Below are 25,297 nucleotides of genomic sequence, written 5' to 3' on the forward strand. Positions count from 1 at the left end.
TCAAATTCCGCAAACTCAATCTGATTGCTTGAACCATGGCTCCACTGATCCGGTCTTTCTATAGTTCAGAGCGTACTCAACTAACCTGCCTCACTATTCGACTAATGTTTTTTTAAAAGGTAAACTCGATACAGCATAATAGAAAAGACATAACATTTCATCTTTATCAGAAATTAATAATTTAGGAAGTATTTAATGTTTTGGCTTGGCTGCACCGATAACCATAAAATCTCCACCTCCGTATCCTCCATAGTTTCCACCTTCTTGAGCTGCTTTCACGCCACAAACAAATCCAACGGATGAGAGAATTGGAGTTGTTCCTTGAACATGAAGGCAGTTTTTGACAGCTGCCTTTCCAGATGCTTCACTGTTTGATCCAGAAGCTTCGGTGGATGCAAGTAAAACTGCGCAGTCGTCTCCGGCATTGTTGGTCGGCTGATTGGCAGCCCAGTCCTGGAAGATGAGAGTCTTGCATGTATGCTGGTCTGTGAACTGGAAGGTTTTCTCGTCGTGGCAAATGCTGTCGGATGATACTTTTCCTGATGGGCATTCCTTGCGTCTATAGGCTCCAAGCCAAACTGCTCCATTCTTGATGTTTTTATCGTCAAGAATGCTCAACGTTTGTTCTGGAATTATACTCGGAAATTATATGAAAAGCTTTCTTTTGTTTCTAACACTCTACGAAATTAGTATTGAAGTATTAAAGACTAGTCTTGCATGACTAATTGTAAGGCAACATTTAATAAACAGTTTCTGTTATAAAAAATTGTCAATAAATAGACTTTCAAATTGATGTAATACTATATAAAATCTGACAAGGCCGACACGATTCTGTTTTCACTGTTTTCATAAAAATTAAAAATAATCAAAATTCAGTTTCAGTATTGCATTCCACTTTCAAGCACCCTTCTTGAACTATTAATCAAAATCAAAACTAACCTTCCACATATCTCTTCTCGGAGTTACTCTCAATTCCTGACAGATGACCACCTTTGATGGTACATCGGCATTCACGTTCAGCCTCCCACCAAGTCATGTTTCCTGGGTAAACCTAGAAAAAGTCGAGATTGTTTCAAATGACAATTTTGCAAGCTCGACTACAATAAACGAAAAAAAAACCCTGACCTTGATGCACCATACTCCATTAACTCTATTCGATTTGTGGAAGTTCGGTGGGCACTTGAACTCTGCACCACAATCTCCATTACCCATTGGTACTCCCATTGCCTGAAGTGCCACAAAGCAAAGTGCCAGAATTAACAGTTGGCGAATCATAATGATGTGGCAAGAAGAATCGAAACTTGCTGGTTTCAAACGCATTGTTTGAGGTTTTATATGATACTCACGCAATTTTATGGTTATAGTTTTCTTCGGGGGATATTTTATTGCAGTCTTACCTACCTCCTCGGTTTCACAAAAAATATATTCGAACGGGCTTTGGAAGACTTTTCCGGTTTTAAATATTATTTGAGATTTTAGAAATAATTCTGCCTAGACTGAAACTACACTTCATGGCATGTATTGAGTTATACAATAAGTAAAAACTAAAATTGAACAATGTTTAAAGTAAATTAAAAGTTAAAATCATAAGAATCGAACATCAGTTACAACAAATTAAATTTGTCATCATCCCACATTTGTGTCATCTGTGCCCTGTAATAATAAAAATTCAAGCGCGAAAATTCGCAGGTGCAGAGATTACCCTTTTTGAATCTATAGTCTCTTTGTATGAGAACTGATCAAAAACGGTAATTTGAGTGTCATACCAGTGAGAAATGGTTGTCTCGATGCGGTGGCTTTTGTCGGTATTCACTTTTTTATGCATGAAATACAGCGAAGCTTCTAATCCTAGAGCAATTATTTTACAAAATTTTATGGATAGCAATAAGGAGGCTGTGAAAAATTTGAAGGATGACAGTGAGTTTCGAAGGACAATAAGATTCCTAAAAATGTGCCATGTTTGTTTGAAGTTACGCTTTCTTTTCTGAATGGGTCTTGCCATCATCTAGCGGTGGTTACAGAAGACAAATTTTGCAAATGCGTTCATCTGTTGTAGAAAATGAATTGTATGAAACTTCAAAGTTGTGTATGATTTTTCGTAAAACATTTTGCGCCTATTTTTATTGTTTCTATAAACGGACTTACCTTTGCTAAATTTTGACGGCTCAAACTTTTGACAATTCATGTTGGAAGTGTTTTGATATAATTTTTTAACTACGACAACTTCTGTAAAAACAGGTTAAAAGGACAGCAGGACTGACTGGAAAATTCGGGAAAAGGTTTTGTCCATTTTATCAACAAAAAAATTTGAATCGGTTATTTTGACCCCTATAGCAGCCGATTTGTTCTCGGATTCCATGTTTCAAGTGTTAGATATCATTTTTCAAATTTTATGGTTTCATTAAATAATTGACATCAGGTTAATCTATAGCGTCTACCAAAAACTGAAAAATAACTTTCGTTTTCAACGAACAAATTTTGATTGTAACTTTTGGTGTTGTTAAAAAAACAACTACTTTTTAATCAGAGTCAATTGAAAAATCTCTACTTAAAATTGGATTTTCAGATGTTTTATCGAAAGCCCTAGTCAAAACCTTTGGCCTAAATTCGAGTTCATCCTCTTCGTTGAGTGATGAGTCATCTTCCAACTTGGTACTCATGGGTAATCAAATAACTTCTCAACAAACTGTTAACTTTGAATATTTTAGATTCCACAACACCATGCGACTCCGGCTGGACAAAATCCACAGTAAACGGGATGTGCTATAAAGTTAGACATTTTTCAACTCAAACTGTTGAATTTCGTTTTTGTAGATTGCAACAGCAGATACTACGTGGTATGCAGCAGAGGATTGGTGTTATAGTCAGAGATATGGGTCACATTTAACATCTGTTCATAGTGAAGCGGAAGCACAATGGATTGCAGGTTAGCATAAAAGAATACTGTTCAAAAACTAAAATAATTTTCGTTTTTAGCGACTTATGTGTCCACGGGGTGGTTTCCATATATGGACAATTGGCTAGGCCTCAGAAGAAGTGCAAGTTTTTTTTAGTTTTTAAAGTTCTACAATTATACAGAATATTCCAGTGCGATAATAGTACGTATATTTGGACTGATGGAACACCAGTCGACTACTTGTGGTGGCAACCTGGTTATCCTGGATCAGGGGACCCAGAAAAAAGTTGTGTCACTATTTGGGTCACTTCTTTGTTGAAACTTAATCCGGGCTACGTGCAAGGACAGTTCGACGACATTTGGGATTGTGGAACCAATCTGGCTACACCTACTTGTCGTTATGACCCCACGTCAAGTAGAAATTTATGAAATCATACAATCAAAACTTAAATAGTTTTTCAGCTGCGCCCCATATTAAATACGATACGAGTTACACATGTGCGTCGACAACTACAGTTTCAACAACTTCAACCGTTACTACAACTAAACCTACCACCACTACAACGGTTTGTAAAATTGAGTTTAAAAAGTAGTCGTAAACCAAAAATCGTGGAGTTTTCTACTTTTTCCAAAACTTCCAGTTTTCAAGTTGGCTAGAAATAATCAAACTCTATAACATGATGAAAAATGTCTCCTACTGTTTGTCATTCATCTGGCATTTCATTTTCAGACTCCAACTACGACGACAACCACACCCACAACTACAACTACAACTCCAACAACGGTGTGATAGTCTCCACAAATTTTAAAAATACTGCTTTAATATTTTCAGACTCCTACAACCACAACAACAACCCCGACAACGACCACAACGGTAAGAGTAATAAAAATGGGTTGCCATTAGTAGAAATTTTGTTTAACACTTTCTGCTTAAATTTAGATGAATCGTGTTGAAGGCAGAAATCTACGAGCGAATTATCAGCCGGGAAACTGTTTTAAGCTTCATAGTTTAAAAATTGTAAAAAAAACTAGATAATACAGTTTAATTATACTGTTAGTTAATCGTGATGCAAAAAATAGAGCTCAAAATATGCATACAGTGCCACGACTGTTCATTCATTTTCAATTGTTTTTTCAAACATAAACTTTACTTAATTTCCAGGAAAGCACAACAACTGAAACAACATCAACTACGGTAAGTGACTAAACCTATACATTTTTCGTTGCAATGAAACTATTCACGCTCCATGAAAATAGCAGAAAAGCGCTATGCCGAATAGTTTTGAAACTTGAATGAATGTGGGGTAATTCTGAAAATACTTTCTGAATCTGATTTTAATGAGCTCGACAGTACTTTTCCCACGATACAGAGCCGCAGATTGTAGAACTTAAAGTGAAAGCAAATTATTAGCAACAGAAATTACAGCATCGGAATAATTAACAAAAATGTATTAGTTATCTATATTTAAAAAAATATTTAAAGGTTTTCTCAAACATTCAAACTTCAAATAATTTTCCACGAAAATTCAGACTCCAACAACCACGACCACAGCGCCAACTACCACAACCACGGTTAGAAAATTTGAAAATTGTTTTCTTAGCCTGTGACCAGTAAAAAAAAGTTCAGGCATCCACAACAACTTTCAAAACTACAACGATAACTACTACAACACAAACCACAGTAAGTTACAGACGAGAAAAAAACTCAGTGCCTGATATTAACTATCTTTCGTTTATTAGTCTTCCATGCAAAACTAATAGTGGAAATCCTTTTTTTTTCAACAATATGTCTCCATACAAAGCAGCATGCAATATATGTATTTTACAAAGAAACACAACATCATTAAGTTCAAAACTTTAATCAAACTTTAATAAAGCAAGAAATAGCTTTCAAAATTCTATATTCCTAAGGAATCAACTCTCATTACGGAAATGAGTTGAAAAACACTTAAAAAACTTTTTCGCTCAAAAAACAGTAAATTCTTGAAAATTACGCAAGAAACCCAGAAACGCCGAAAATAAATACATGCGAATGTCTGATACAGACCCCAACAACTACTGCAACCACTACCAAGCCGACGACAACAACGCCAACTACAACGAGAACACCTGTCGATTGTTCAGCAAAGTGTGACCCATTTTGGGTTAGTTATAGTGATGGATGTTATGCGGTGAGTTTTTTAAAAAAATATTTACAACTGTTTGAAACCACTAATACTTTTCAGAAGATTCAAGGAACAGCTACTTTTGAAACCGCCAAACTGGGCTGTCAATCGGTTGGGGGAGAAATGGCAGTAATCACTGACGCAGCGATGAATGAGGCTATAAGATGTACAGAAGTTAAAATTTTATATCCCAATTGAACACAATATATTTTTAATTACAGTAGCCTTCAGTACAAATATTGATTCAAGTGTTTCGAATCAGGCATGGATCGGAACATCTTCATATTCTAACTGGGCGCCCGGCAAACCTGACAAAGCACAAGGAGTTGCATATTCCAGTTATTGCAATGTGGTTGGTTCACATTTTCAATATTTTGTTGTATGAAGCTTACTAAAGATGTGTAATTCTTTCAGATTGCGTTGTCAGTTGTTAATAAAGGAAAAGACTTTGGATTTTCACGAGGTGTATGGACCGATTATCCATGTTCATTGAAACAAGAATTTGCAATTTGTAAACGTATTTAATTATGAATCGTTTAATTATGATTTCGTTGCACATCATGCAGTATTTCTTGTTTTTAACTGCGGTCTAATAAATAAGACTAAACAAGTTTTCCATAGCAACAATCATCTCGACCGGCTCGTGCGCATATTCCTTTCTCGAGATGCAACTCAATTTTAGTTTTTTTGCGACTTTTTCAAAAATTCCCCAGAAAGTATTATCATTTTTCTTCTGTCAGTTAATCAACCGAAACAAAATAACTTGAGCAAAACAATGTTTTATTCAAAATTCAATATTTTGAAAAATGTTCAACACAAAACGCTTTTAGATTTTTTTCTTTAACTCTTCGATTTTTCGATGACACCATATCTCCGGATTAATTTAACTATTTTTTTTTAGAAAACAGAAAAATTATACAGTTTCAAGTGCTAATTGTTACAAAAATTGAAAAATTTTACAAAACGCCTGTTACGATGTTTTGTAAAACGTTATTGTATTTAGTGTATCTGACTGGAGCCAATTTTTTCATGTCGCAAACTTTCTCTGAGTTTAAAAATAGAAATAAGATGTAGGAAAACAAAATCTAAAAGCCCGCAAGCGTAATAAGTGCAACAGGATACATTTCCAATTATCAGGCTGAGAACACTCAGCAGGACTGTTTTTGGGAATACGATGTTTGATCATTTGCAAACAAATCGACTGTCTGGTAGTGGTGAGTGATTATTTAACCAAAAAAGTAGACTGTTTTCGAAGTACATAGATCGACAATTCTGCAAATCCTTAACAAGTCCGGAGATGAGATGAAATCAATACGTAGTTCTGTGTTAACTTTGGTCAATTGATCCTATGTAGTTCCGTTCTGACAGTTCTTTGTTAAGTCCGCATCTTTGAACTGAAGAGGATTACGTTTATTCGAAACCTGTGTCACGTAGATGTGAGCGAATGTTAGGCTTTGCCACTTGGTTCAAAAAATGAATCGGTTTTTTTGTTTGACTGTTTTGTTTTCCTACTTATACAGATTTACATTTTCTGCAAATGATAATGCTAAAATTGGTGAGTGATTATGTTTTCAAGGGTTTGTTGTATCAATAATTAAAAATTACTAACTGATAAAGTTAATTTCAAATTGTACTCTTTAGGGAAGTTTTGATACACATACATATTCGATTTTTCAAACAGACCATCTAACAATTTTACGAGAGAAATATGAAATTCGTGCCAGAATTTTAAAATTAAATTGAATTGCTTATTGAAACAACATTTTTTTTCCAATTTCAGATAACCTTGTCGCTCGTCAATATTTATTCTCGAACTTTGTTGCGAACAACAGAGAAGCTTTGAAAAAATCGGACGGTTCTGATGAACGCTGGCTATTTAAATTTATGAACGAAAATTCTATAATTCCACCAACTTCAAACTCAAAAAGTGGCAGCCTAGCAGACTCTGGCCAGGCTGGTCTTGTTCTTGCTGATGCTATTGGAACAGCAAAATGTGCATCTGGTTGGACGAGATGGACTGGAAATGGATGTTGCTATAAGGAAATGGCGTCTCCGATGCTTTCGTGGTATGCTTCAGAAGATTGGTGTTATAGTCAAAAAGCTGGAGCACATTTAGCTTCAGTTCATAGCAGGGCAGAAGCTGAGTGGCTAAATTGTATGTTGCTTATTTAGGACTTTAGCAAAACAAATAGAAATTGTTGTCAGACCAATATAAACTTTGGTGGTCTAAAATGGACGATTGGATCGGGTTGAGAAGAAACGCGAGTTTTTTCACGTTAGGTTTCAAAAAAAAAAATGTTAACGTTTGCAGTGTGACAATACAGCTTGGGCATGGACCGATGGCACTCCGGTGGATTTCCTCTGGTGGCAACCGAATTATCCGATTTATGGCGGAATAGAGGACAGTTGTACTGCTGTGAGTTATATTTGCATTTTTCTTGAGAGCAGTTTGAATATTTTGAAGTTTTAAGTTTGAATAGAGTAACAACAATCATTTAGAAAACCGCTTTGAACTGTGAACATTTTAAATGTTTTATGATTCATTCACTGTACAAATTTACAAATTTTAAGATCAAGAAACGTATTGCTAGTTCTTCGGAACAATATTGAATTAAACATGATTTTTTTTTAATATTTAAAGGGCTAGCAGTAGCCAAATTTGTACTAAATAAACAAATTTAACTAAATATTCGCTTATTTCAACTTTGTGAAATATGAAATCCAATGAACCTAGCTTTATCGCTCAGATGTGGGACTCTACGGTTCTCCGTGGAATGTATGATTTCTACCCAGGACAAATGGATGATGGAAGATCGTGCACGGGCAGTGTTGCATGGGCGCTGTGCAAATATGATCCAAATACTTGTAAGAATAATGTGATCTGAAAATCATTTGTCAGCTTGTTTTTCAGCAATTATTTCTCCAAAATGGGTTAAGGCAGATTGTACTACTACATCGACGACTACTACGTCCACAACAACAACCACAACTCCAACGGTATGTTAAAGCAATAAAATAGATTTTTCAACGAGTTATCGCAATTGACGGCGTATTATTTAGACCACCACTATGCCCACAACCACTACAACGGTAATGTCGTTTGACACAAGTTTAGGCAATCTAACAACTTTAATTTTAGACTCCAACGACCACGACCACTACGCCAACAACAACTACAACGGTAAGAATCATAGTGTCGAATCTAAAAAGGATTTTATCAACTCAATACTGTAATAGTGCGCCCAACTGCTACACCTTTTTGATTTCGGTTTTTAACGCCTCTTTAAATTGAGAAACTGGCTTCATTCAAATTTTTTTTATTTTTTCACTATAAGTTATGGTAGAAAAAGTACATGTAGAACGGCTATAAGATTTGCTAGAAAGGGACGATATATATATTTTTTTAGACTCCAACAACCACAACAACCACACCAACAACTACAACGGTAAGAAGACAACTAGATTCACGTATTTCATGATCTCACTTACAGGAAACCACCACAACGCCAACAACGGTTTTGAATAAAAATTTAAAGGAAACGTGATGACAAAAAATGTATGTTTTAGGAAACTACCACCACTCCCACAACCACAACGCCGACAACTACGACAACGGTTTGATAGTTTTAAAAACGTGATAAAAACAGTCTTTATAATTTCAGACTCCGACAACAACTACGACGGTTTAGTTATTATTATTACCGTATTTCTTCTAATAGTATGGCTGGAATACCATTCATTTTTCGAAGGTCTTCGCGGTTGCAATACAGATAGAAAATGCAATTTTAATTGTTTTTTGTTCAAAATTAATAGTTTTCGTTTACAATAGACAAAAAAAGTGAACGCAAGATTATTAGGGAGTGCAAGTCTAATAGGGAGGCCATACTAATAGAAAAATATGGTATTTCAATAATTCAAAATATTTTTTACTAATTCTTCAGGAAACCACTACAACTCCGACAACCACTACTACGGTATGTATATAAACTGTTTAATTTGTATTTATGTCTATTAATCTATTAAAGGTGAAATACGGTCCGTGGGGAAATGATTGAAAACCATTCCGATGGTAATGAAAATATCAAATATTATAGCACGACTTTTCAAATAATTCTGGAAATCTTTCGATTCTAGTCCAAAAGTGTCACAAACTCAATTTTCACCCGTTTTAACTAAAAACAAAAATGTTTATAATTTTTTAAAAAGTCATTGTGATATTTGGTCATCTTTTAAATTTTTTCATTTATTTTCCCACTTACCTTACTTCACCTAATTTTCTATTTAAACACGCTTGTTCGTGGAATTGGAGTTTGCAAAGTTTCATAATTGAACCTGCTCAAAAAAGGTAAAATAAAAAATTATTCTTCGAGTTCTTATATAATGCAAAATAGTTTGTACTCATTTAAAATAACGTTTTTGAACAAAAACAGTGCTCAACTTTCAGGAAACCACTACAACTCCGACCACTACAACCACAACACCAACAACAACTACTACGGTACGTAATTGAACTTATAGACAATTTTGTTTATTTCATAACGTTTTCTGGAAAAAACTAGCACCATCCAATAAGGTTCAAAATTTTCAAGTAATGTTTGGTCAGAACTACTATAAACTGAAGTTAGTTTTCACTGATTTAAAGTTGTTACTTTCCTGAAAACGTTAAAAAAAACATTTCATATACTTCTCGATGGTAGCAACAACAGGTTTACACAATTTACTTTCTTGTACCCATGCGTGCAAAATCTGTTTTATCAAATTCTGAGAAAAACATATGAAGCTTTGAAAAACTTATGCCAGATACATTTTAAAGGAAACTACAACAACAACACCAACGACGACGACAACCGTATGCAACTTCATTATTTCTATAATAAATCTAAGATTAATTTTGATTAATTTTGTAAAAATTTCAGACTCCAACTACCACAACGACAACACCAACAACTACCACGACGGTAAAAAAAAAGTTATGCAAAAATACCGTTGTATATTTTCAGACTCCTACAACAACAACTACTACACCAACTACCACTACGACGGTTCGTCTATTACTTGAGTAGTTTTAAATTAGAGTTGGTCATTTTATTAGAATCGTTGTTCTTATAACGTACAATTCAGAGCTTACCAATGAGTGATAGTACTGAAAATCTTTGTTAATTATAAAACTCTCTAAAAAGCTACTCCACCTCAAATTATTCTTGTTTCAATACAATCTAAATAGTATATTAATGTTTATTACCAATTCCAGGCACCGACAACAACAACCACAACTCCAACGACTACCACTACGGTGTTTTTGAAAATAAAAATAATTATAATTTTTGATAAACTTCCAGACTCCTACAACAACTACTACCGTACCAACAACTACAACAACAGTAAATTTTTGAAAAATGTTGCATGCAGAACTAAGTTACTAAATTGTACTAAATTGTAGAGACTACAACACTATTAAAAGCTGGGATTGAATTTTCACTCGACAGTGATACAATATTATAGTTTAACTTTCAGACTCCCACTACTACAACCACTACAACCACTACACCAACAACAACAACAACGGTGCGTGATTATAATTTCAATTTTATTATCTATGTGAACATGTAACTGAATTTTTGGGGACATATTAAAAACTTTACTTTTAGTTTTATTTTGATTTCAGACACCGACAACTACAACCACTCCAGCAACGACTACTAGCGTAGGTTTTCTAAACATGTTGATATTCAAATTCAACTTTTCCAATGAGTTAAATATTGAAAAAAAAACGCCCATAATGAAAAAAATCAGCGAGCATCGATTTGTAAACTAGCACTACTCAGATTTGATTTTTGGGGTTTAGTTTCTAGTAAGAGGAACGCCGGAATATGTTTTCAAAAACTGAGGGAAGAGGCTCACCAAAATATCCCTGAAAACATCAAACAATCATGCTTTTCTCACTGATAATAATTCATTTTTCAGGAAACAACTACAACGACGCCAACTACTACAACTGTGAGTTTCAGTTTTCATTTGATTTTTTTGCTTGAAACTTCCATCCAAAATGCGTTTTCGAATTATTTTGATTTCAAAAATTCAGCAAACCACAACGAAGCCTACAACTACTACAACTACACCAACGGTAAGATTTACGAAACAATTCTAGTAAATATAGAATGTTACTATTTTTCAAATGCCCTTCGAAAAATTAATTATTCTTTAACAACATCTTGATTAAATATTTTACAAAACTCATAGAGCAATTTTAAAACCTCTCTGATCATGAAACTTTTCACAAAGTAATGCAGGACTGCGAACAAGTAAATTAAAGACTATGAAAAGCCTGCGGTGATATAAGAGTTGATTTGGTACGAACCTTTGGTTTGAGACATAACATTTCCTGGATCCAACTTTTGCGGTTTTTTTTCTCAAGAAATCTCTGATAAAATAATTTTAGACAACGCCCACTACGACAACAACTCCAACAACCACAACTACAGTGAGAATTTTATGCGTTTGATGCTGTAGAAAATGCATCATTTTTAAATACCTCAAAAATTATAAAAAATTAAGGTCACTACCGATAGCATTTTCCATCAATTTCACACTTTTAAATTCAATTTATTTACAACACATGAAATATGACCTTACCAGTATACTGTTTAATGCATTAGGGACTGTAACACTGTTAATGCGCAAAATTTTCTGTAACATTCAATATGTGTGTGAAAAATTAAAAAATGTTTAATACCACCTATTCAGACAGCAAAAACTACAAAGTCCACGACAACCACTACAAAAACTACAAAAACCACATCTACCCCAACTACAACCACTACAACACCCAAAACTCCATTCGACACGTCAAAGTGTACTGTCATGTGCTCAACTGGTTGGGTGTATTATAATAATTTATGTTATGCGGTACCAATATTTTTTTGAACATTGCAAAACTAGCAAAGATTTTGTAGAAACTTCAAGGTCCTGGTAGACTCAATGATTTCAATAAAGAATGCATCAGTTATGGTGGAAAAATTGCTGAGATACCGGATGCTCAAGTAAATGATGTGTTGAGAAGTGAGTGGAACGGGTCATAAAACTAGATCATTTTAAAACTTCAAGACCTAAAAACAATTAATTTTAACTGCACAGAATCATTCGGAACAAATATCAATGACGAAGAAGCGTGGGTAATTTCTAGTGGGTACAACAACGTGGCAAGTGGATATACTGCTGCTGCTGATTCATGTATTGCTGTAAGTTTGAAAATTACTGTGTCTCATGGGAACAAAAGCATGAAAATTAATATAAAATCTTCAACGACTTCCGCAACTTCCAGATGACTCTATCTCAAAAAATCAGTGGTTCAGTGGCGCAACGAGGAACTTGGAGACCTTATGCATGCTCACTTGCCAAGAATTTTGGAATTTGTCAGAAACCTATTTGAAATTTTTTGTATTGATCTATAAATTATTAATCTTACCTGTCAATTTGTATACAGTTCTACGCAATGATCGTGAACTTTACCGAATTTGAACTTGGAACCCAAGTTTGGCATTCAAACTGGTTTGAATAGTTTAAATCCGTTTAATACAAACTTTGTCTTCTGTTATGGGATTTATGATCAAATAAACACTTGTAAACCCAAATAAACACTTGTAAATAGAAAAGTATTTTAATAAATTCAATCATGTTGACTAAATATTGTTCAATTCAATTTGTTCTCATAGCTACCAGTCTCCATGAAATCTTTGGTAAAGCAATTGGTAAATTGTTTATTTTTTAACAACATTTTTTCTTTGCGTTTAACAATTATACTGACTATAATAAAATAATGTCGCGTGTATGCACATATTAAATGTAACTTTTTTGTAATTTTTTGTAACTTGTAACTTTGAAAAATGTTTTTTTTTCACCTATGCACACGCCTGTTTATTGTTCTCAGTGTAGCAGTCTACTGTTTAGACAAATCTTGAAGTTGTGGACTATTTAAAATGTGGAATTTTGTTTAGAATTTAACATTAAAAACTTTTTCGCTTTGAATAATGCAAAACGCAAACTCCAAAACTCTGAACAAAGCTGGAAAGAAGCGGGATCGGGGGTGCTGAAAAAGTGGTTTTTGATTAGGTCGCTTCTGGTGGTAAAACAACTTAATCCAGCTGTATATGAAAATATTGGAAAAACAATGTTTTTTCCAAGATTCTGATACGGACTTTAAAAAACTTTTTTCAAAAAAAATGGGGGTTATAAAAAATCTATAACAAATTTTTTCAATTTTAGTAAAATTTATTCTCAGATGATTTGAATGCACGAAAGGAGATATTGCAAAACTTTGCAAAAGAAAATCAAATTTCGATCAGAGGAGAAAATGATGAGCGTAAGTCTTTTCACTGCAAAATAAAAGCTGTATGTATTTGTGCTCACAAAATTCACTTGAGGATTTATGTTCAAATTTATGAATGCCAATTCCCTTCTGCCACCGGAAACTGCACTATCAGATGCACCATCTCCAGACCTTATTGTATTATCGGATGCAGTTGGCAACACAGCGTGTGTTTCCGGTTGGACGAGATACACAGTAACAGGGATGTGCTACATGGAGTCTACGAGTTCCATGAGTTGGTACGACGCTGAAGATTGGTGTTGGAATCAGAGGAGTGGAGCACATTTAGCATCGGTACATAGTCAAGCTGAAGCTCAGGGGATAAATTGTGAGTTCATTGCAACGAACTTGTCTCAATAAAGTGTTAAAGAAATCCACATTCAGCTCAATTCAAAGTGTGGTACCTACCATTGGATGATTGGATTGGCTTGAAACAGGAGGCAAGATCGTTTTTCTTTTATTGTAACATTTTTAAAGATTTAAACTATAGTGTGAAATGAATGCTTATTATTGGACTGATGGTTCTCCTGTGGATTTTCAATGGTGGCAGCCAAGCTACCCGCAGGCTCAATATGCTGAACAAAGTTGCACAACTGTAAGTTCGATGAAACTACTTATAATATAAAAAAAAGATTCAGATATGGAACACTGCACTGCTTCTATTGATATCCGGGTATACTCCTGGACAGTTTGATGATATGAAAGAGTGCTCAGAAGCAGCTGGATCATATGCACTTTGCAAATATGATCCAAATACATGCAAGTTTTTGTAGACATGTTTATAGAATTATATAACTTTCTACATTTTAAGCTATTATTGGAGAGAAATACGTACCAGTCGTAACAGTCTGTGCGGAAACTGAATCGATCGGCAACCGGTTTATGCCGAGTCCCCAATTTTTTTTAAATCAAAGGTTGCCACACGGCCGCAGCTTGCAGAGCCTAAAATGAGAAAACTAACTTGTATTGATTTAGTATGCTTTCAAATTTACGATTGTGAAATATGTTCAACTCTCAAAAACAATAGAAATGTTTTCCAGAGTCGGACTTCAACTACATCAAAAACTACAACAACAGTGCCAATTAGTACCTTTATCATCACTACACCTACAACTTTGCCCGTTACGGTTAGTAGTAAAATTTTGAAAAGTAATTAATACCTACTTCACAACCATTAATATTCAGAAAACGATCAAGACTACAACAGCTTCCGAAGCTATTACTTTTACCACTCAATTCGATGCTTCAAAATGTCCTGTTACATGTCCGACAAACTGGGTGTACTACAGTAATTTATGTTACGCGGCAAGCAAGCTTTCTAATGAATAGTCGTTAAAAAATATTATTTCAGAAAATACAAGGCCCTGGAAGACTGAGCGATTTCGCTGTAGAATGTGAAAGTTTTGGCGGGAAACTAGCCAGAATACAGGATGTCCAAACAAACGAAATGTTAACAAGTAAGTTTTTGAAAGAAAACCAAATTCTCCAAATAATTATTATTCGCTTTGTAGGATTCTTCAGCACTAACAACAACGATGACGGAGAAGCTTGGGTAGTTTCCTCTGGGTACAGTAATGTTGCAAATGGGTATGATTATGAATCAGACTCGTGTTTAGCCGTAAGTTGTGTTTAATATGATGAAGTTTAAAACAAATTTTATAATTGACCATCTGACTAGAAAAATTTTCAGTTGACTTTGTCACCAGAAATTGACGGAGTAGTTGCTGACAGAGGAACCTGGAGGCCATATTTGTGTGATGTAGCCAAGGACTTTGCCATCTGCCAGAAATCAGCCGTAACATAATTCATTTCTTGATTTTGTACCGAACATAAACATATGAACTTTTAAATGTTTTGTCCATTTTCTTCTTGCCGATTTTTAAAACAGACTTCGGAAATTGCCGGAGTTTTTTACACATATCAGCGTATCATTTTCAAAAAAAAAACATTTTCACATAAAATGTGACTGCACTCTAATAATAAGACGCGCAATATTATATTTTGAAATATGTTCAGATGCAATACTATTTGAAAAATTCGGACCAAACGGACATATTTCATTACTCATACACAAAAAGTGCCAAAATTGTATCCATCTCTTACAAAATTTGAGTTACTTTTTAAAGTCTGTAATAGGTTTCCTTACTTACACTGACATTTTTGGAATACCAAATATGAATGAAGGGACGCAAAACTATTAGGGTTCAAAACTAGCATAGGGTTCGATATTATTTTTTGGGAGTTTTTGTGGTTGCAATATTATTCATTCAAATTATTCATTCAAAAATCGAAAGTTATTCATTCAAAAATAATTTCAAAAATAATTCAAATTATTCATTCAAAAATAATTATTCATTCAAAAATCACTCTCAAACATGATACTTAACACATTATTTTCAAGAAGGAAGTACACAATTTGATCTCCAAATACATACATTTTGATTATTTTCATTCAACCTATATTCAAACTTCCTGTTTGCATTGGGGATTATCACAAAGGATCATTCATGAATGTTCAAATTATTTGCAATATTAGAGGAGGTCTGTTTAATGTCTATTTAAGTGGTCATGGTTCACGGTTTTATGATAGGTTCACGTTCAAAAACCTAAAATGTCAGTTTTTGCCTTCTCTTTCTGTGCGGTCGTCATCATGCCAAATCTCCTTGCTATGTCTGATGGTAAATACAATATATTTTTACTAGACTTATATTCAAGAGAGATTTTCAGAGGAAACGCGGGGACGACAAGCAATGGTAGCTAATTTTGTCAAAGATAACCAAAAAACAATCAGGAATGGAAAAGGAGATAGTAGGTTTTAGAATTGCATTTGTGTAATCATTTTACAGAGCATTAGCCGTTTTTTACTACTAGATTAGTTGGGATGCATAGCAAGTTTAATAGTTTAAAAATTAAGCTAGAACCATATGGGGTTACAGTACACCAATGGGTTTGTAAATTTAATGACGATAAAGCTCGGTCTGAAAATGTAGATTAACCCGGCATAAAAATTGATATAGGTTTCCTCGTAAGCAATTAATGCTCCACAATCAATCAAATCACCGTATTTCATGTTCAAACTCCAGGTCCTTCAAACTTGAAAATTCTACATAGAAATTTTGGTGTTATGTGTCCTTGTGGAGTTTTTTGAATAAAAAATAATATAACCTGCAAAAGTAGCCGAATCAGAAGAAAAAAAGATAATCAATTTTATTTTTTATCGAAGTTGATTGAGCTTGTCATTTTTTTTCAGAATGGATGTCGAACTTTCTCAAAACTCAAAACCTAACATTTCATCGTTCGCTTTCTTCTCCGTCCGCTATGTCAGATTCATCATCACAAAATCTTGTTGTTTTGGCTGATGTTGGTACTGCTGCATGTGCTTCTGGTTGGACCAGATATGACCTTACTGGGATGTGTTACCAGCAGTCGAAAAAAACAATGAACTGGTACCAAGGAGAGGATTATTGTTGGAATTTGAGACCAGGTGCCCATTCAGCTTCAGTGCATAGTCAGGAGGAAGCTAAATGGTTAAATTGTATGTCTTTAACCTTTGTATGCCACACACACATCAATCACAGATTTCCAAAAGATTATGTATTCACTGGAAAATATGTATTTCGCTGATCACAAATTTAAAGAGCATAATTCACTTTTTTCAACATCAGTTTCAATCAACGAACGAATAATGTAGTGGGCTGCATATTTTTGAACATATTATTTGTCATCCTATCACATTCCGTTTCTAATTTTTTTAATTTATCAATGCACCAATTTAAAAATAAATACATTTTCAGCATTATATCGAGACAAGAAAAATGGTGGACAAATGGATTCATGGATTGGACTAAGAAGAGATGTTAGTTCCATTTAATTTTTTAATGGCAACAAAAAAATTTAAGTGCGATAATGTCACCTACATCTGGACAGATGGATCTCCAACTGATTGCCTTTGGTGGCAACCAGACTATCCAAAATCTGAGTTTGCAGAATTCAGCTGTGTCACTGTAAATAATTTAAACATTGATGAGATGAACATTAAAAGGTTTCAGATTTGGGAAACTGATTGGCTATACGACAATCCAGCATACATCCCTGGTCAGTATGATGATATGAAAGAGTGTAGTGATGATGGATCAAATGTAATTTGCAAATATGACCCGAACACTTGTAAATGTTCAGCAGCGTTTTATGTCAGTAAAGGTCTTACTTTCAGTGAATATTGGTGCAAAATATGAGTGGAAAAAATGTGGGTTAGTGCCCGAAACTACAAAACCTACAACAACGACACCTACCACGACAACCACTACTACTATTCCTTCAACAACATCATCAACCACATCAACGAGTACCACCACTAGTGTAGTTACAACAACTACTGTCACATCAACCACTGAACCTACAACTTCTACTTCAGTATCTATTAAAATTCAGAAATAACTTAATGCTCGATTACTTTTCAGACTCCTACAACAACGACTACTATGCAAACAACAGTAAGTTTTTTAAACGAATTTTTGAAAGGAAGGTCCCAATAAATTTTCAAACATTTTTTTGTCGGTTCAAAGCCGATAGGTGACAGAATATGACCGAAATTGATCACCACCTGCCGACTTTAAATTATCTTAAACTGCGAAATATTGAGATAATTTACCGAAATATGCAAGAAAGGTTGATAAGCAGATATAATGTTATTTCCAGCAGCTGTGACACGGATAAAAAAATTTAAGATTTAAGATAACATTAGCATAATTTTTTCAAAATTTTGAAGGTATAAAAATATTGATAAATTTTTTGAGGACGTTCACTACAAAATTTTACAAAACATTTTGAGTGCATAAGTTAAAAATCTTTCAGACCGTTAGTTCTCCTTTATTTCGACAAAATGAAATAGTCATGTATGTCTCAAATAAAATTTAAAATAACCAAACGAAACTTGTTTGTTGGTCACTGTTTTCAAAAAAAAACTTGAATGCAATGATTTTTTGAGAATTTTCTTACATGAGTCTGAGAAAAGCAGAGAGGAAATTAGCTTGCAAGTACTTCATACTTCAATTTCTAGACACCTTCTACTACTTCCACTCCGACAACAACGTCAACAACCACTACTACATCCGCTAGCGTAAGTTTTGGCTAGACAAATTCCAATTTTTTTTTGTTTTACTTTTTTGTTGCAAATCTATCAAAAAATATCTGCTTCAGACAACCACTATTTCAACAACAAAACCTCCCACAACACAAATTGATATCGAAAAATGCACAAGTAACTGCCCCGTTGGCTGGATTTATTTTGGCGGTCTTTGCTACTCGGTGAAAAAAAAGTTTAATTTTAAATATTAATTTCTTTTAGAAAATCCAAGGTCCCGGAAGATTTGTTGATTTTAATTCTGAGTGTACCAGACTGGGCGGAAAACTTGGTGAAGTTTCTGGAGCAGATGGAAATGAAGCTTTAAGACGTATGATTATAATTAGCTCAGTATTGTGAAAGTTAACATATTTCCAGTAGCTCTCACCAGTAACAATGGCAATAAAATACTTGACGAAGCGTGGATACAGCACATAGGAAGCTACAATAACGTCGCATCAGGTTATGTAGGAACCGCAGGCTCTTGTTATACGGTATTGAAAAATTCACAAACTAACTAAAATTATTTTTTCACTGCAGATGATTTTATCCAAAAATAATGGCGGCTCATTTGCAAAAAGTGGGACGTGGAGACCATATGACTGCACCACGACGGTCAAGGAGTTTTGAATCTGCCAAAAAGCATCATTTTCTAATGTTTTCCATTCATTCCACTAATCAAGCAGGTACCATATTACTACAAACTTGAACAATTCAATATATTAAAAATTGAAAATACTGAGTCCAATTAAGAAATAATAACAAAAATTCCACAATCTCAAATTTCTCAAAGACGAAATAACTTTAAAAAATTAAGACGGAAATTTTTAAGTTTCTTTTAGTATAATACATTTGGAATAATCACTTTATTATCACATTTCAAGTAAACCCGTTATCATCGTTTTTTGTCTTTGAATATGTTAATGTTATCCTTCCAGCATATGCTCAAACCATCCTAATCCGAAAATGAGCGCAAAGCCCAATGTGAAACCAGAGAGCTGTAATATACTTGTCACCATCCAGTGATCCGCCATAAGAGAATCATGTTTCAGATGTGAAAGCTATAATATAAATTATTAAATACAATCAATGTGTTTAAACTTGCCATATCCACCCAGGCAACATACAAAAACATTCCAGCTGTGATCGCCAGAAGGATGGTCTCAATTTCTTCATCTCTTCCCAGAACGATTGCAATGAACAAGCCGGCGTATGCAGTCAGGGCAGATAATAAATTTAGAATAAGAGCTGTACACATTGAAAGCCCAGAATCTATGAGCACCGCCAGATCTCCAATTTCATGAGGAAGTTCGTGACAAATTACTGCGATGGTTGTTATGAATCCGAGTTTCACGGAAATCATGAATGAAGCTCCCATTGCAAGACCATCGACCAAATTGTGTACACCATCACCGAATAAAATTATCAATGCTCGGGGCTGGAATTGTCGTTGTAGTACCGTCCAACTATTTCAAATAAAACTCACTTTCAGTCCGCAAATCTCTGTACCATCATCATCACCATCCTCTCTTAAACTGATCAGCTCGTGTCCTCCTTGCTCTCTGCGCTTCTCCAACTCAACACTATTTCTTCTTTCTTTTTTCGATGAATCATTATTATTATCTTCTTCGCTACCAGTTATACTATGATTTGAAGCTGAAGATTTGATGTCAGAGTGTGTGGAAACTGAAGATGTAATAACTGGCGACTTTGTAGAAGGGGAACAGTAGTGCTACAAAGGTAAAGTTGTGGCAAAAGGTTTTGGGATGAAACTCACGAGATGGGTCTTTCTGTAGAACATGAAAAACTCTACAAAGTAGAGAATGTAGATGGAGAGAACAATAACAGAAAGACGAAGAAGATTTTTACGAGCAGGTGTGACGGTATACCACTGAAATATGTTTATTCCAAATTAATTTCAGTTAAAATGTTTTCGTTCAGAAAAATTTCAAATTTTTTTCGAAAATTCTAGAAATGCAAAGATACTATTTTAAATGATATCTCACCATAATGCGGTCACTATCATCATGGTGATGACTATGCCCGTGTCCTGATGTTCCATTTTCCAAATCTGTATGCTCATGATGATGTTCATGGCTATGTCCGTGATTGTGCCCATGATCATGGACGCCGACAACCTAAAATCAAAACTTTTTCACTTAATTTATATTTTGGAAACTTTAATCCTTTAAATGCAAGAAAACTTTAGCGTGCGAAAAAGTCAGGGCATTATTTTTGAATCATTAGTAATTTCACCTGCGGAATTATATGTAGAATTGCATCCGAACTCAGTGTAGACACGGCCATTGCCAAAAAAAAATGTAGCCATCTTAAAATTTGGCAATAAATACAGTTTCAACTCCAACCCAAGCTCACCGATGTTTTGCATCTTTTGTCATTAGTGGGCCAATGCATGCACCACCCAAGGATAATAATGAGACAACCGTGACTGAGATAACACCATAGAGTACTGTATCGAACATAACAGGACCTTCGGACATCATTTTATGTAGAGTATTATTTTGAAACTGTAATTTAATAAAAACTTAGGAAAGAGCGATGGAAAACAGGTATTTTAAAAACCAGAATAAAGTTCTCGATCTGTACTTTTTACGTTAAAGAAATTGAAATTTCAGTGTAAAAATGTGTTCAACTTGCCAATATAAGAAACGGAAGTCAAATAAAAGTGGACAGTCCACTAAAAGCAGCAGATAGTGAAAGAAAAATATGGAAAGATTGAGAGTGTGGGTAAATGGAAGAGAGTTTAGAGGTACAAATAAGATATCAAATATCAGTGGATTGGGGTGGGAGGAATAGGAAATGGGCAACGGGCGCCCGCACTTTATCCGGTTTTCAAGAGGAACTTGGCAAGAATTATGCGAAAACGACGGTATGGCTCTGTTCCGGATAGTTCTAGATTCGAAACGAAATTATTTTTAAAAAAACGGTACACTTACCATTCAACTAATTATGTAAAGTTTGCTTTGTAGACTAGGTCATTACAGAAAGTTGAACTTTGGTTCGTCCAACTATCCGTTAAAAAAAAGTAGTATGTCGTAAAATTGTTGCACTTTTGCAAGAAAGGTGCACTGCTAGAAAAACTATGTTTATTTTTGTAAAAGTGGTATTAATGCGTTTACGGGAAATGTTTTTGTTGGTGAAAAAACGTTGAGTAAACACATAGAAACGCTCTGTTAGCAGAGGAAGGGCAAGTGTTCTTATGCTTTAAAAAAAGGCGTCCCGAAAACACCTAATTAGAAATGTTGTAAACAGATTATCCGTTCTGTATTTTGTTTTTGTTAATTAATTCAGCAAGTTCTAAATCAAAAAAGCGGTATAATATTAAATGGTCTCGTTTAAAGACATTCTTTTTCAATCAAAGTGTTACTCACCTTCTGTTAGCTAGGAACTGTACAAAAATCAAGAAAAGAAGCGTCGAACCGAGAAATGAAATATAGAAATGATATAATAGAAAACAAAAAATAGGAATTAGTCACGTGTGTTTAATTCAACAAGTTCTATTTGCCGATTGCTAGAATTTTTACACTATTTATCTATTAAAATCAGTTGAATACAACGTGACTTGCTTATGGATTATCTCGGAATTTTTTTCGAGGCTCCTGTCAATTGTCAATGTTCAAGATCATTCATTGCCGCTAGATGTTGTAAACGCAAATTGCTATTTACATTTATACTATTAAAATCAGGCATTCCACTCGCGCGATGCGTGACGGGAGAGAGCTTTGTCGACAAAAAAACCTTTGAAATTTGACTTTAAAAATCCCAGGTCATGACGATCGTTCAAGTTTTTATTATATTTTGTATTGTATTTTTAATAAATACTTTAGACAATTCCTTTCTCTCAGTTTTCTTAAACTGTCTGATAAAAAAAATCAATAATGTTTTAACATAGGAAATTTGAATGAATATTCTGCTGACCTAAAATGGCCATGTCGTGGAATATAATTCATTTCCACTTTCAGAAACTTGTCAATTTTTCAAAAATGCTGAGTGTTAACGGATTTTCCCGTTTTTTCCCTTGCAATGAATGAATGTTTGAGCTCAAATACTACATTTAAAAACAATTTCCCCCCTTTTATCTATATTTATTTATTGGTAGAATTTGTCAACTAGAGTACAAAAAAAAGACGACCTCTTCTTAAAAATAACTTATGACTACTCTGTAACATTTTTCAATGCAGTAGTTTTCATGGCTTCCGTGAATGAATATTCATTTTCAGATATTCGATATTTCACAGCTGACCATTTCTATTGTCTATTTTTGGAATTTTGACAGTTGTTGCAATTGTTTACAGCAAATATGAGAACGCTTCATTTTTTTTCAGTTCTCTAAAATTTTAAAACTTCCGTTACAAACCATATATGACGTTCCATATGACGTTATCTCAGCAGCAGTCTCATCCATCTTTCCAAAAACCAACCTCATCATTTCTCAAAGTAACCGATACTTTTCACATCGCCCAACAATCCTCAAACGCCTCCACTTCCCCTAATTATTTCGTCACCATTTTGATGAGAGCTCTCAAAAACGGGCGGTCTGTTTGGAAATGTGATAGGTAGGCGTGGCTTCTCGCGCGCCCTGTGATATATCTTTTAGGGTCCGCAACGATGAGATTCATTCTCACTTTCAAGCGCACGCCTTCTATTGGTGGTTGTGTGCTTACCAAATTATTTTCTGCCCACTACAGCGAAAATGATGAACTACTCAGTTGTTCTGCTACTTTTTGGTGAGTAACTAAAATGTTCTTTTGGTATTATAGAGATCTATTCATATATTCAATTGTTTAAATTTCCTCGAACTCAATACCATAAATTAAATTTTTGAAAAAATGGATTACAGTCCAATTTGTTGTTTAAATTTTGCTTCGTTTGAGTTCATTGACATTTTCCCAGACTTCACATTGATTCTAAGTTGAAACCTTGCATTTAAGTCAGACTTAGATAAGGAACTGGATTGAATTACCATCGCTTGATCTTTTGCTTTTTGAAAGATTACTAGTAAATACCAGATGACCGCATATCCGGTTTTAAACTTTTGTTTTGCTTCGCACTCTATTTATACTTCGATACTGAATATTTTGATGACGTTAAATGTTAAGAAGCATAATTGGGTTAGATTTGTTTTCATTGGATTCATTGGATTCTAAAAATAAAGAACATGTATTCCCGTAACTTCTTAATATGATCAGATTGAAAAATAGGTATATGTATCAATGTTTGCCACGTGTAAATTATCTTGGCTGATATATGTTTAAAAGAAAAAAACACGAGGGGACTGCGAGAGAACCTCAAAATGAAAAATTGATAAACTTGAAATATATGAATCATTCCCATATCTTCATTATTTCCCCAACATACAATTTTCAGCCCTATGCTCAATTGTTGCCGCCTCACCCATGTGGTTCGACGAAGAGGAGCCGATGAATTTAAGAGCGTTCCGTGTAATGCCTAATCAATGTGAGATTTCTCAAAATAAAAATTTTTGGCGAATTTATGATGATTTGGAAAACTAAAAACTGGCGAATTTATGATGATTTGGTAAACTAAAAAATATTTTGTAGCTCGGGTAGACTTGAGGTTAAAGATCTTGAGCTTGTTTAGGTATAACAACCTGAATTTATTATGCAGTTTGAAAAATCAATTTTAAAATTTGTCCTAAAAGAGAAAGACAAATATACATATTTTCATATTCACTTGAAGTATTTTACCAAATGTTGTTGAATTTGTTTAGACACTCAAAAACATGCATACTTCCTCATTCAGCTCAAATGTTCCAAAAACATCGAAAAACACCATCAAAAATAAATTATTTATTTTGCTTGAATCATTGCGAATCTTTTTTTTTGACATTCTTGAACAATTCACTTTTTGGTATTTTTACTTTCAACAATAATTAACTTTTAGTGGACTCAATCGATGCATCCAGGAGACTTCTGAAACGTGCAAGTATGTTTAACAAGAGAAGAGGACGAGAACTTTTCGGTAAGAAATAGTGTACTTTCATTTATAAAACTAAAAAAATACTGCATGTTACATAAATATGTGAAACTGATTGTTGCAGCTTTCACATCTTGTTAAATACAAAAATTTTAATCACTGCCATCCATTCACTTTTCTTTCTAAAAAATTTCCGAATCAATTTATAATATGACTTGGAGTTCATAAAATCTCCCTTTCCAAGAAAGGCGCGAAAATGTTCTCCTAGTTGGAAATTCGAGCTAGATCAGATTTCACTGGCAGTTTTCAATAGAATAGGCTGGAAAAGGTCGCGGAGATCATGATTACACTTTTACACAATTTACGGAATAGATACACTTTTGAGAGAAATACTTTCTGTCTGAATATGGAATTATAGGAAGATCAATATTAATTTTTTTCAGGAAAACGATCTCTCCCAATTGAGTATCCAGATGAAACTGTGATGTACGAGAGCAGATTCCGACGACGTGCCAATGAACTTTTCGGTTAAAATTATTTCTTGAAATTTGCTCTCTCCCTTTTTGTGTGTGTGTATTTATTTTTAATATCATTTTTTCTATATATTTTTAACATTGCGATGCGGCGAAACGAACCAAATATTTCAATTAATTATTTTATACTTTTTGGTAATAACTTCTCGACTTGAAATAAATGGGCTTGTGAATAATTTTCTTAATCACGAATTAAAAGTAAAAAAATGTTTTGACTTGATTAATAGTAAAACCGACTGCTACAATGGTTGTTTTAGC

At 34.2% G+C, this 25,297-nt stretch overlaps 6 protein-coding genes, 6 non-coding genes and 1 pseudogene across 28 annotated transcripts; 7 read left to right on the forward strand and 6 right to left on the reverse strand.

Annotated features, from left to right (window-relative positions):
- Positions 1–147: 147 nt before the first annotated feature.
- clec-197 (C-type lectin domain-containing protein) lies at positions 148–1,294 on the reverse strand. The gene is made up of 3 exons (NM_070689.7): positions 1,126–1,294; positions 940–1,051; positions 148–626 (listed from the first exon to the last, which is right to left on the reverse strand). Exons 1-3 carry the CDS (start codon positions 1,273–1,275, stop codon positions 193–195), a joined length of 696 nt encoding a protein of 231 aa, NP_503090.2. The 5' UTR covers positions 1,276–1,294; the 3' UTR covers positions 148–192.
- 21ur-13219 lies at positions 886–906 on the forward strand. Its single transcript, NR_068528.1, has one exon.
- Positions 1,295–1,762: 468 nt separating the features above from the next.
- clec-198 (C-type lectin domain-containing protein) lies at positions 1,763–5,671 on the forward strand. Its single transcript, NM_070690.7, has 16 exons — positions 1,763–1,917; positions 2,567–2,662; positions 2,709–2,770; positions 2,815–2,926; positions 2,977–3,038; positions 3,089–3,311; positions 3,359–3,462; positions 3,627–3,680; positions 3,729–3,770; positions 4,059–4,091; positions 4,427–4,468; positions 4,524–4,577; positions 4,942–5,067; positions 5,122–5,227; positions 5,283–5,413; positions 5,476–5,671. The coding sequence occupies exons 1-16, from the start codon at positions 1,776–1,778 to the stop codon at positions 5,584–5,586; spliced, it is 1,500 nt and encodes a 499-aa protein (NP_503091.3). The 5' UTR covers positions 1,763–1,775; the 3' UTR covers positions 5,587–5,671.
- An 809-nt stretch (positions 5,672–6,480) lies between these two features.
- Positions 6,481–12,692, forward strand: clec-199 (C-type lectin domain-containing protein; the record flags this gene model as incomplete). 16 transcript variants are annotated; one of them, NM_001269013.3, is made up of 28 exons in its annotated part: positions 6,535–6,616; positions 6,842–7,216; positions 7,267–7,322; positions 7,373–7,477; positions 7,809–7,926; positions 7,973–8,058; positions 8,122–8,151; positions 8,201–8,242; positions 8,469–8,507; positions 8,553–8,576; positions 8,629–8,676; positions 8,724–8,744; positions 9,003–9,035; positions 9,506–9,559; positions 9,875–9,910; positions 9,978–10,019; positions 10,062–10,103; positions 10,313–10,354; positions 10,401–10,442; positions 10,576–10,626; positions 10,727–10,765; positions 11,026–11,058; positions 11,144–11,185; positions 11,501–11,542; positions 11,806–11,967; positions 12,015–12,120; positions 12,196–12,299; positions 12,383–12,490. In NM_001269013.3, 28 exons carry the CDS (start codon positions 6,535–6,537, stop codon positions 12,488–12,490), a joined length of 2,004 nt encoding a protein of 667 aa, NP_001255942.1. The 16 variants fall into 16 exon arrangements, with proteins under 16 accessions (NP_001255946.1, NP_001255942.1, NP_001255943.1 ...); NM_001269017.2 differs by lacking the exon at positions 8,122–8,151 and having other exon boundaries at positions 6,481–6,616; positions 12,383–12,692; NM_001269014.3 differs by lacking the exon at positions 11,501–11,542.
- On the reverse strand, positions 10,600–10,620 carry 21ur-12167. The gene has a single exon (NR_068529.1).
- On the reverse strand, positions 10,603–10,623 carry 21ur-7418. The gene has a single exon (NR_068530.1).
- Positions 11,711–11,731, reverse strand: 21ur-15638. The gene has a single exon (NR_068531.1).
- Positions 12,693–12,733: 41 nt separating the features above from the next.
- On the forward strand, positions 12,734–15,230 carry clec-201 (annotated as a pseudogene). The gene is made up of 9 exons: positions 12,734–12,809; positions 13,340–13,754; positions 13,811–13,866; positions 13,917–14,021; positions 14,065–14,553; positions 14,612–14,731; positions 14,778–14,883; positions 14,938–15,044; positions 15,117–15,230. Coding segments are annotated over exons 1-9 (1,588 nt in total).
- An 807-nt stretch (positions 15,231–16,037) lies between these two features.
- Positions 16,038–19,178, forward strand: clec-202 (C-type lectin domain-containing protein; the record flags this gene model as incomplete). Its single annotated transcript, NM_070694.2, has 13 exons — positions 16,038–16,104; positions 16,154–16,234; positions 16,677–16,961; positions 17,221–17,282; positions 17,326–17,430; positions 17,476–17,593; positions 17,640–17,839; positions 17,887–17,919; positions 18,486–18,545; positions 18,626–18,733; positions 18,774–18,879; positions 18,927–19,042; positions 19,089–19,178. 13 exons carry the CDS (start codon positions 16,038–16,040, stop codon positions 19,176–19,178), a joined length of 1,431 nt encoding a protein of 476 aa, NP_503095.2.
- Positions 18,252–18,272, reverse strand: 21ur-12628. Its single transcript, NR_068532.1, has one exon.
- A 207-nt stretch (positions 19,179–19,385) lies between the features above and the next one.
- zipt-17 (Zrt (ZRT), Irt- (IRT-) like Protein Transporter) lies at positions 19,386–21,989 on the reverse strand. Its single transcript, NM_070695.3, has 8 exons — positions 21,941–21,989; positions 20,925–21,076; positions 20,805–20,877; positions 20,555–20,686; positions 20,326–20,439; positions 20,035–20,280; positions 19,654–19,986; positions 19,386–19,609 (listed from the first exon to the last, which is right to left on the reverse strand). Exons 2-8 carry the CDS (start codon positions 21,050–21,052, stop codon positions 19,475–19,477), a joined length of 1,161 nt encoding a protein of 386 aa, NP_503096.2. The 5' UTR covers positions 21,053–21,076; positions 21,941–21,989; the 3' UTR covers positions 19,386–19,474.
- Positions 21,225–21,416, forward strand: C30H6.19. Its single transcript, NR_068533.1, has one exon. It is a non-coding gene; the product is annotated as an Unclassified non-coding RNA C30H6.19 (non-coding RNA).
- A 1,213-nt stretch (positions 21,990–23,202) lies between the features above and the next one.
- Positions 23,203–25,213, forward strand: trh-1 (THR-like peptide hormone). Its single transcript, NM_171427.5, has 4 exons — positions 23,203–23,296; positions 23,937–24,026; positions 24,474–24,551; positions 24,950–25,213. The coding sequence occupies exons 1-4, from the start codon at positions 23,263–23,265 to the stop codon at positions 25,036–25,038; spliced, it is 291 nt and encodes a 96-aa protein (NP_741499.1). The 5' UTR covers positions 23,203–23,262; the 3' UTR covers positions 25,039–25,213.
- The last annotated feature ends 84 nt before the right edge of the window (positions 25,214–25,297 follow it).

The sequence above is a fragment of the Caenorhabditis elegans genome, chromosome IV (genome assembly GCF_000002985.6).
Source record: "Caenorhabditis elegans chromosome IV".
Lineage (NCBI taxonomy): Eukaryota > Metazoa > Nematoda > Chromadorea > Rhabditida > Rhabditidae > Caenorhabditis > Caenorhabditis elegans.

Bases quoted from the DNA above. Each gene is read 5' to 3' on its own strand.
- clec-197 (NM_070689.7), bottom strand. From the start codon at position 1,275: ATGATTCGCCAACTGTTAATTCTGGCACTTTGCTTTGTGGCACTTCAG. The intron at 1,052-1,125 runs GTCAGGGTTTTT...GACTTTTTCTAG, and splicing joins ATGGAGTATGGTGCATCAAG to GTTTACCCAGGAAACATGAC. The intron at 627-939 runs GTTAGTTTTGAT...GTATAATTCCAG, and splicing joins CGAGAAGAGATATGTGGAAG to AACAAACGTTGAGCATTCTT.
- clec-198 (NM_070690.7), top strand. From the start codon at position 1,776: ATGGTTGTCTCGATGCGGTGGCTTTTGTCGGTATTCACTTTTTTATGC. The intron at 2,771-2,814 runs GTTAGACATTTT...TCGTTTTTGTAG, and splicing joins TAAACGGGATGTGCTATAAA to ATTGCAACAGCAGATACTAC. The intron at 5,068-5,121 runs GTGAGTTTTTTA...AATACTTTTCAG, and splicing joins ATAGTGATGGATGTTATGCG to AAGATTCAAGGAACAGCTAC.
- zipt-17 (NM_070695.3), bottom strand. From the start codon at position 21,052: ATGATGTCCGAAGGTCCTGTTATGTTCGATACAGTACTCTATGGTGTT. The intron at 20,687-20,804 runs GTGAAATTACTA...TTTTGATTTTAG, and splicing joins TTCTACATATAATTCCGCAG to GTTGTCGGCGTCCATGATCA. The intron at 20,440-20,554 runs GTGAGATATCAT...AACATATTTCAG, and splicing joins ATGATAGTGACCGCATTATG to TGGTATACCGTCACACCTGC.
- trh-1 (NM_171427.5), top strand. From the start codon at position 23,263: ATGATGAACTACTCAGTTGTTCTGCTACTTTTTG. The intron at 23,297-23,936 runs GTGAGTAACTAA...TACAATTTTCAG, and splicing joins AGTTGTTCTGCTACTTTTTG to CCCTATGCTCAATTGTTGCC. The intron at 24,027-24,473 runs GTGAGATTTCTC...ATTAACTTTTAG, and splicing joins CCGTGTAATGCCTAATCAAT to TGGACTCAATCGATGCATCC.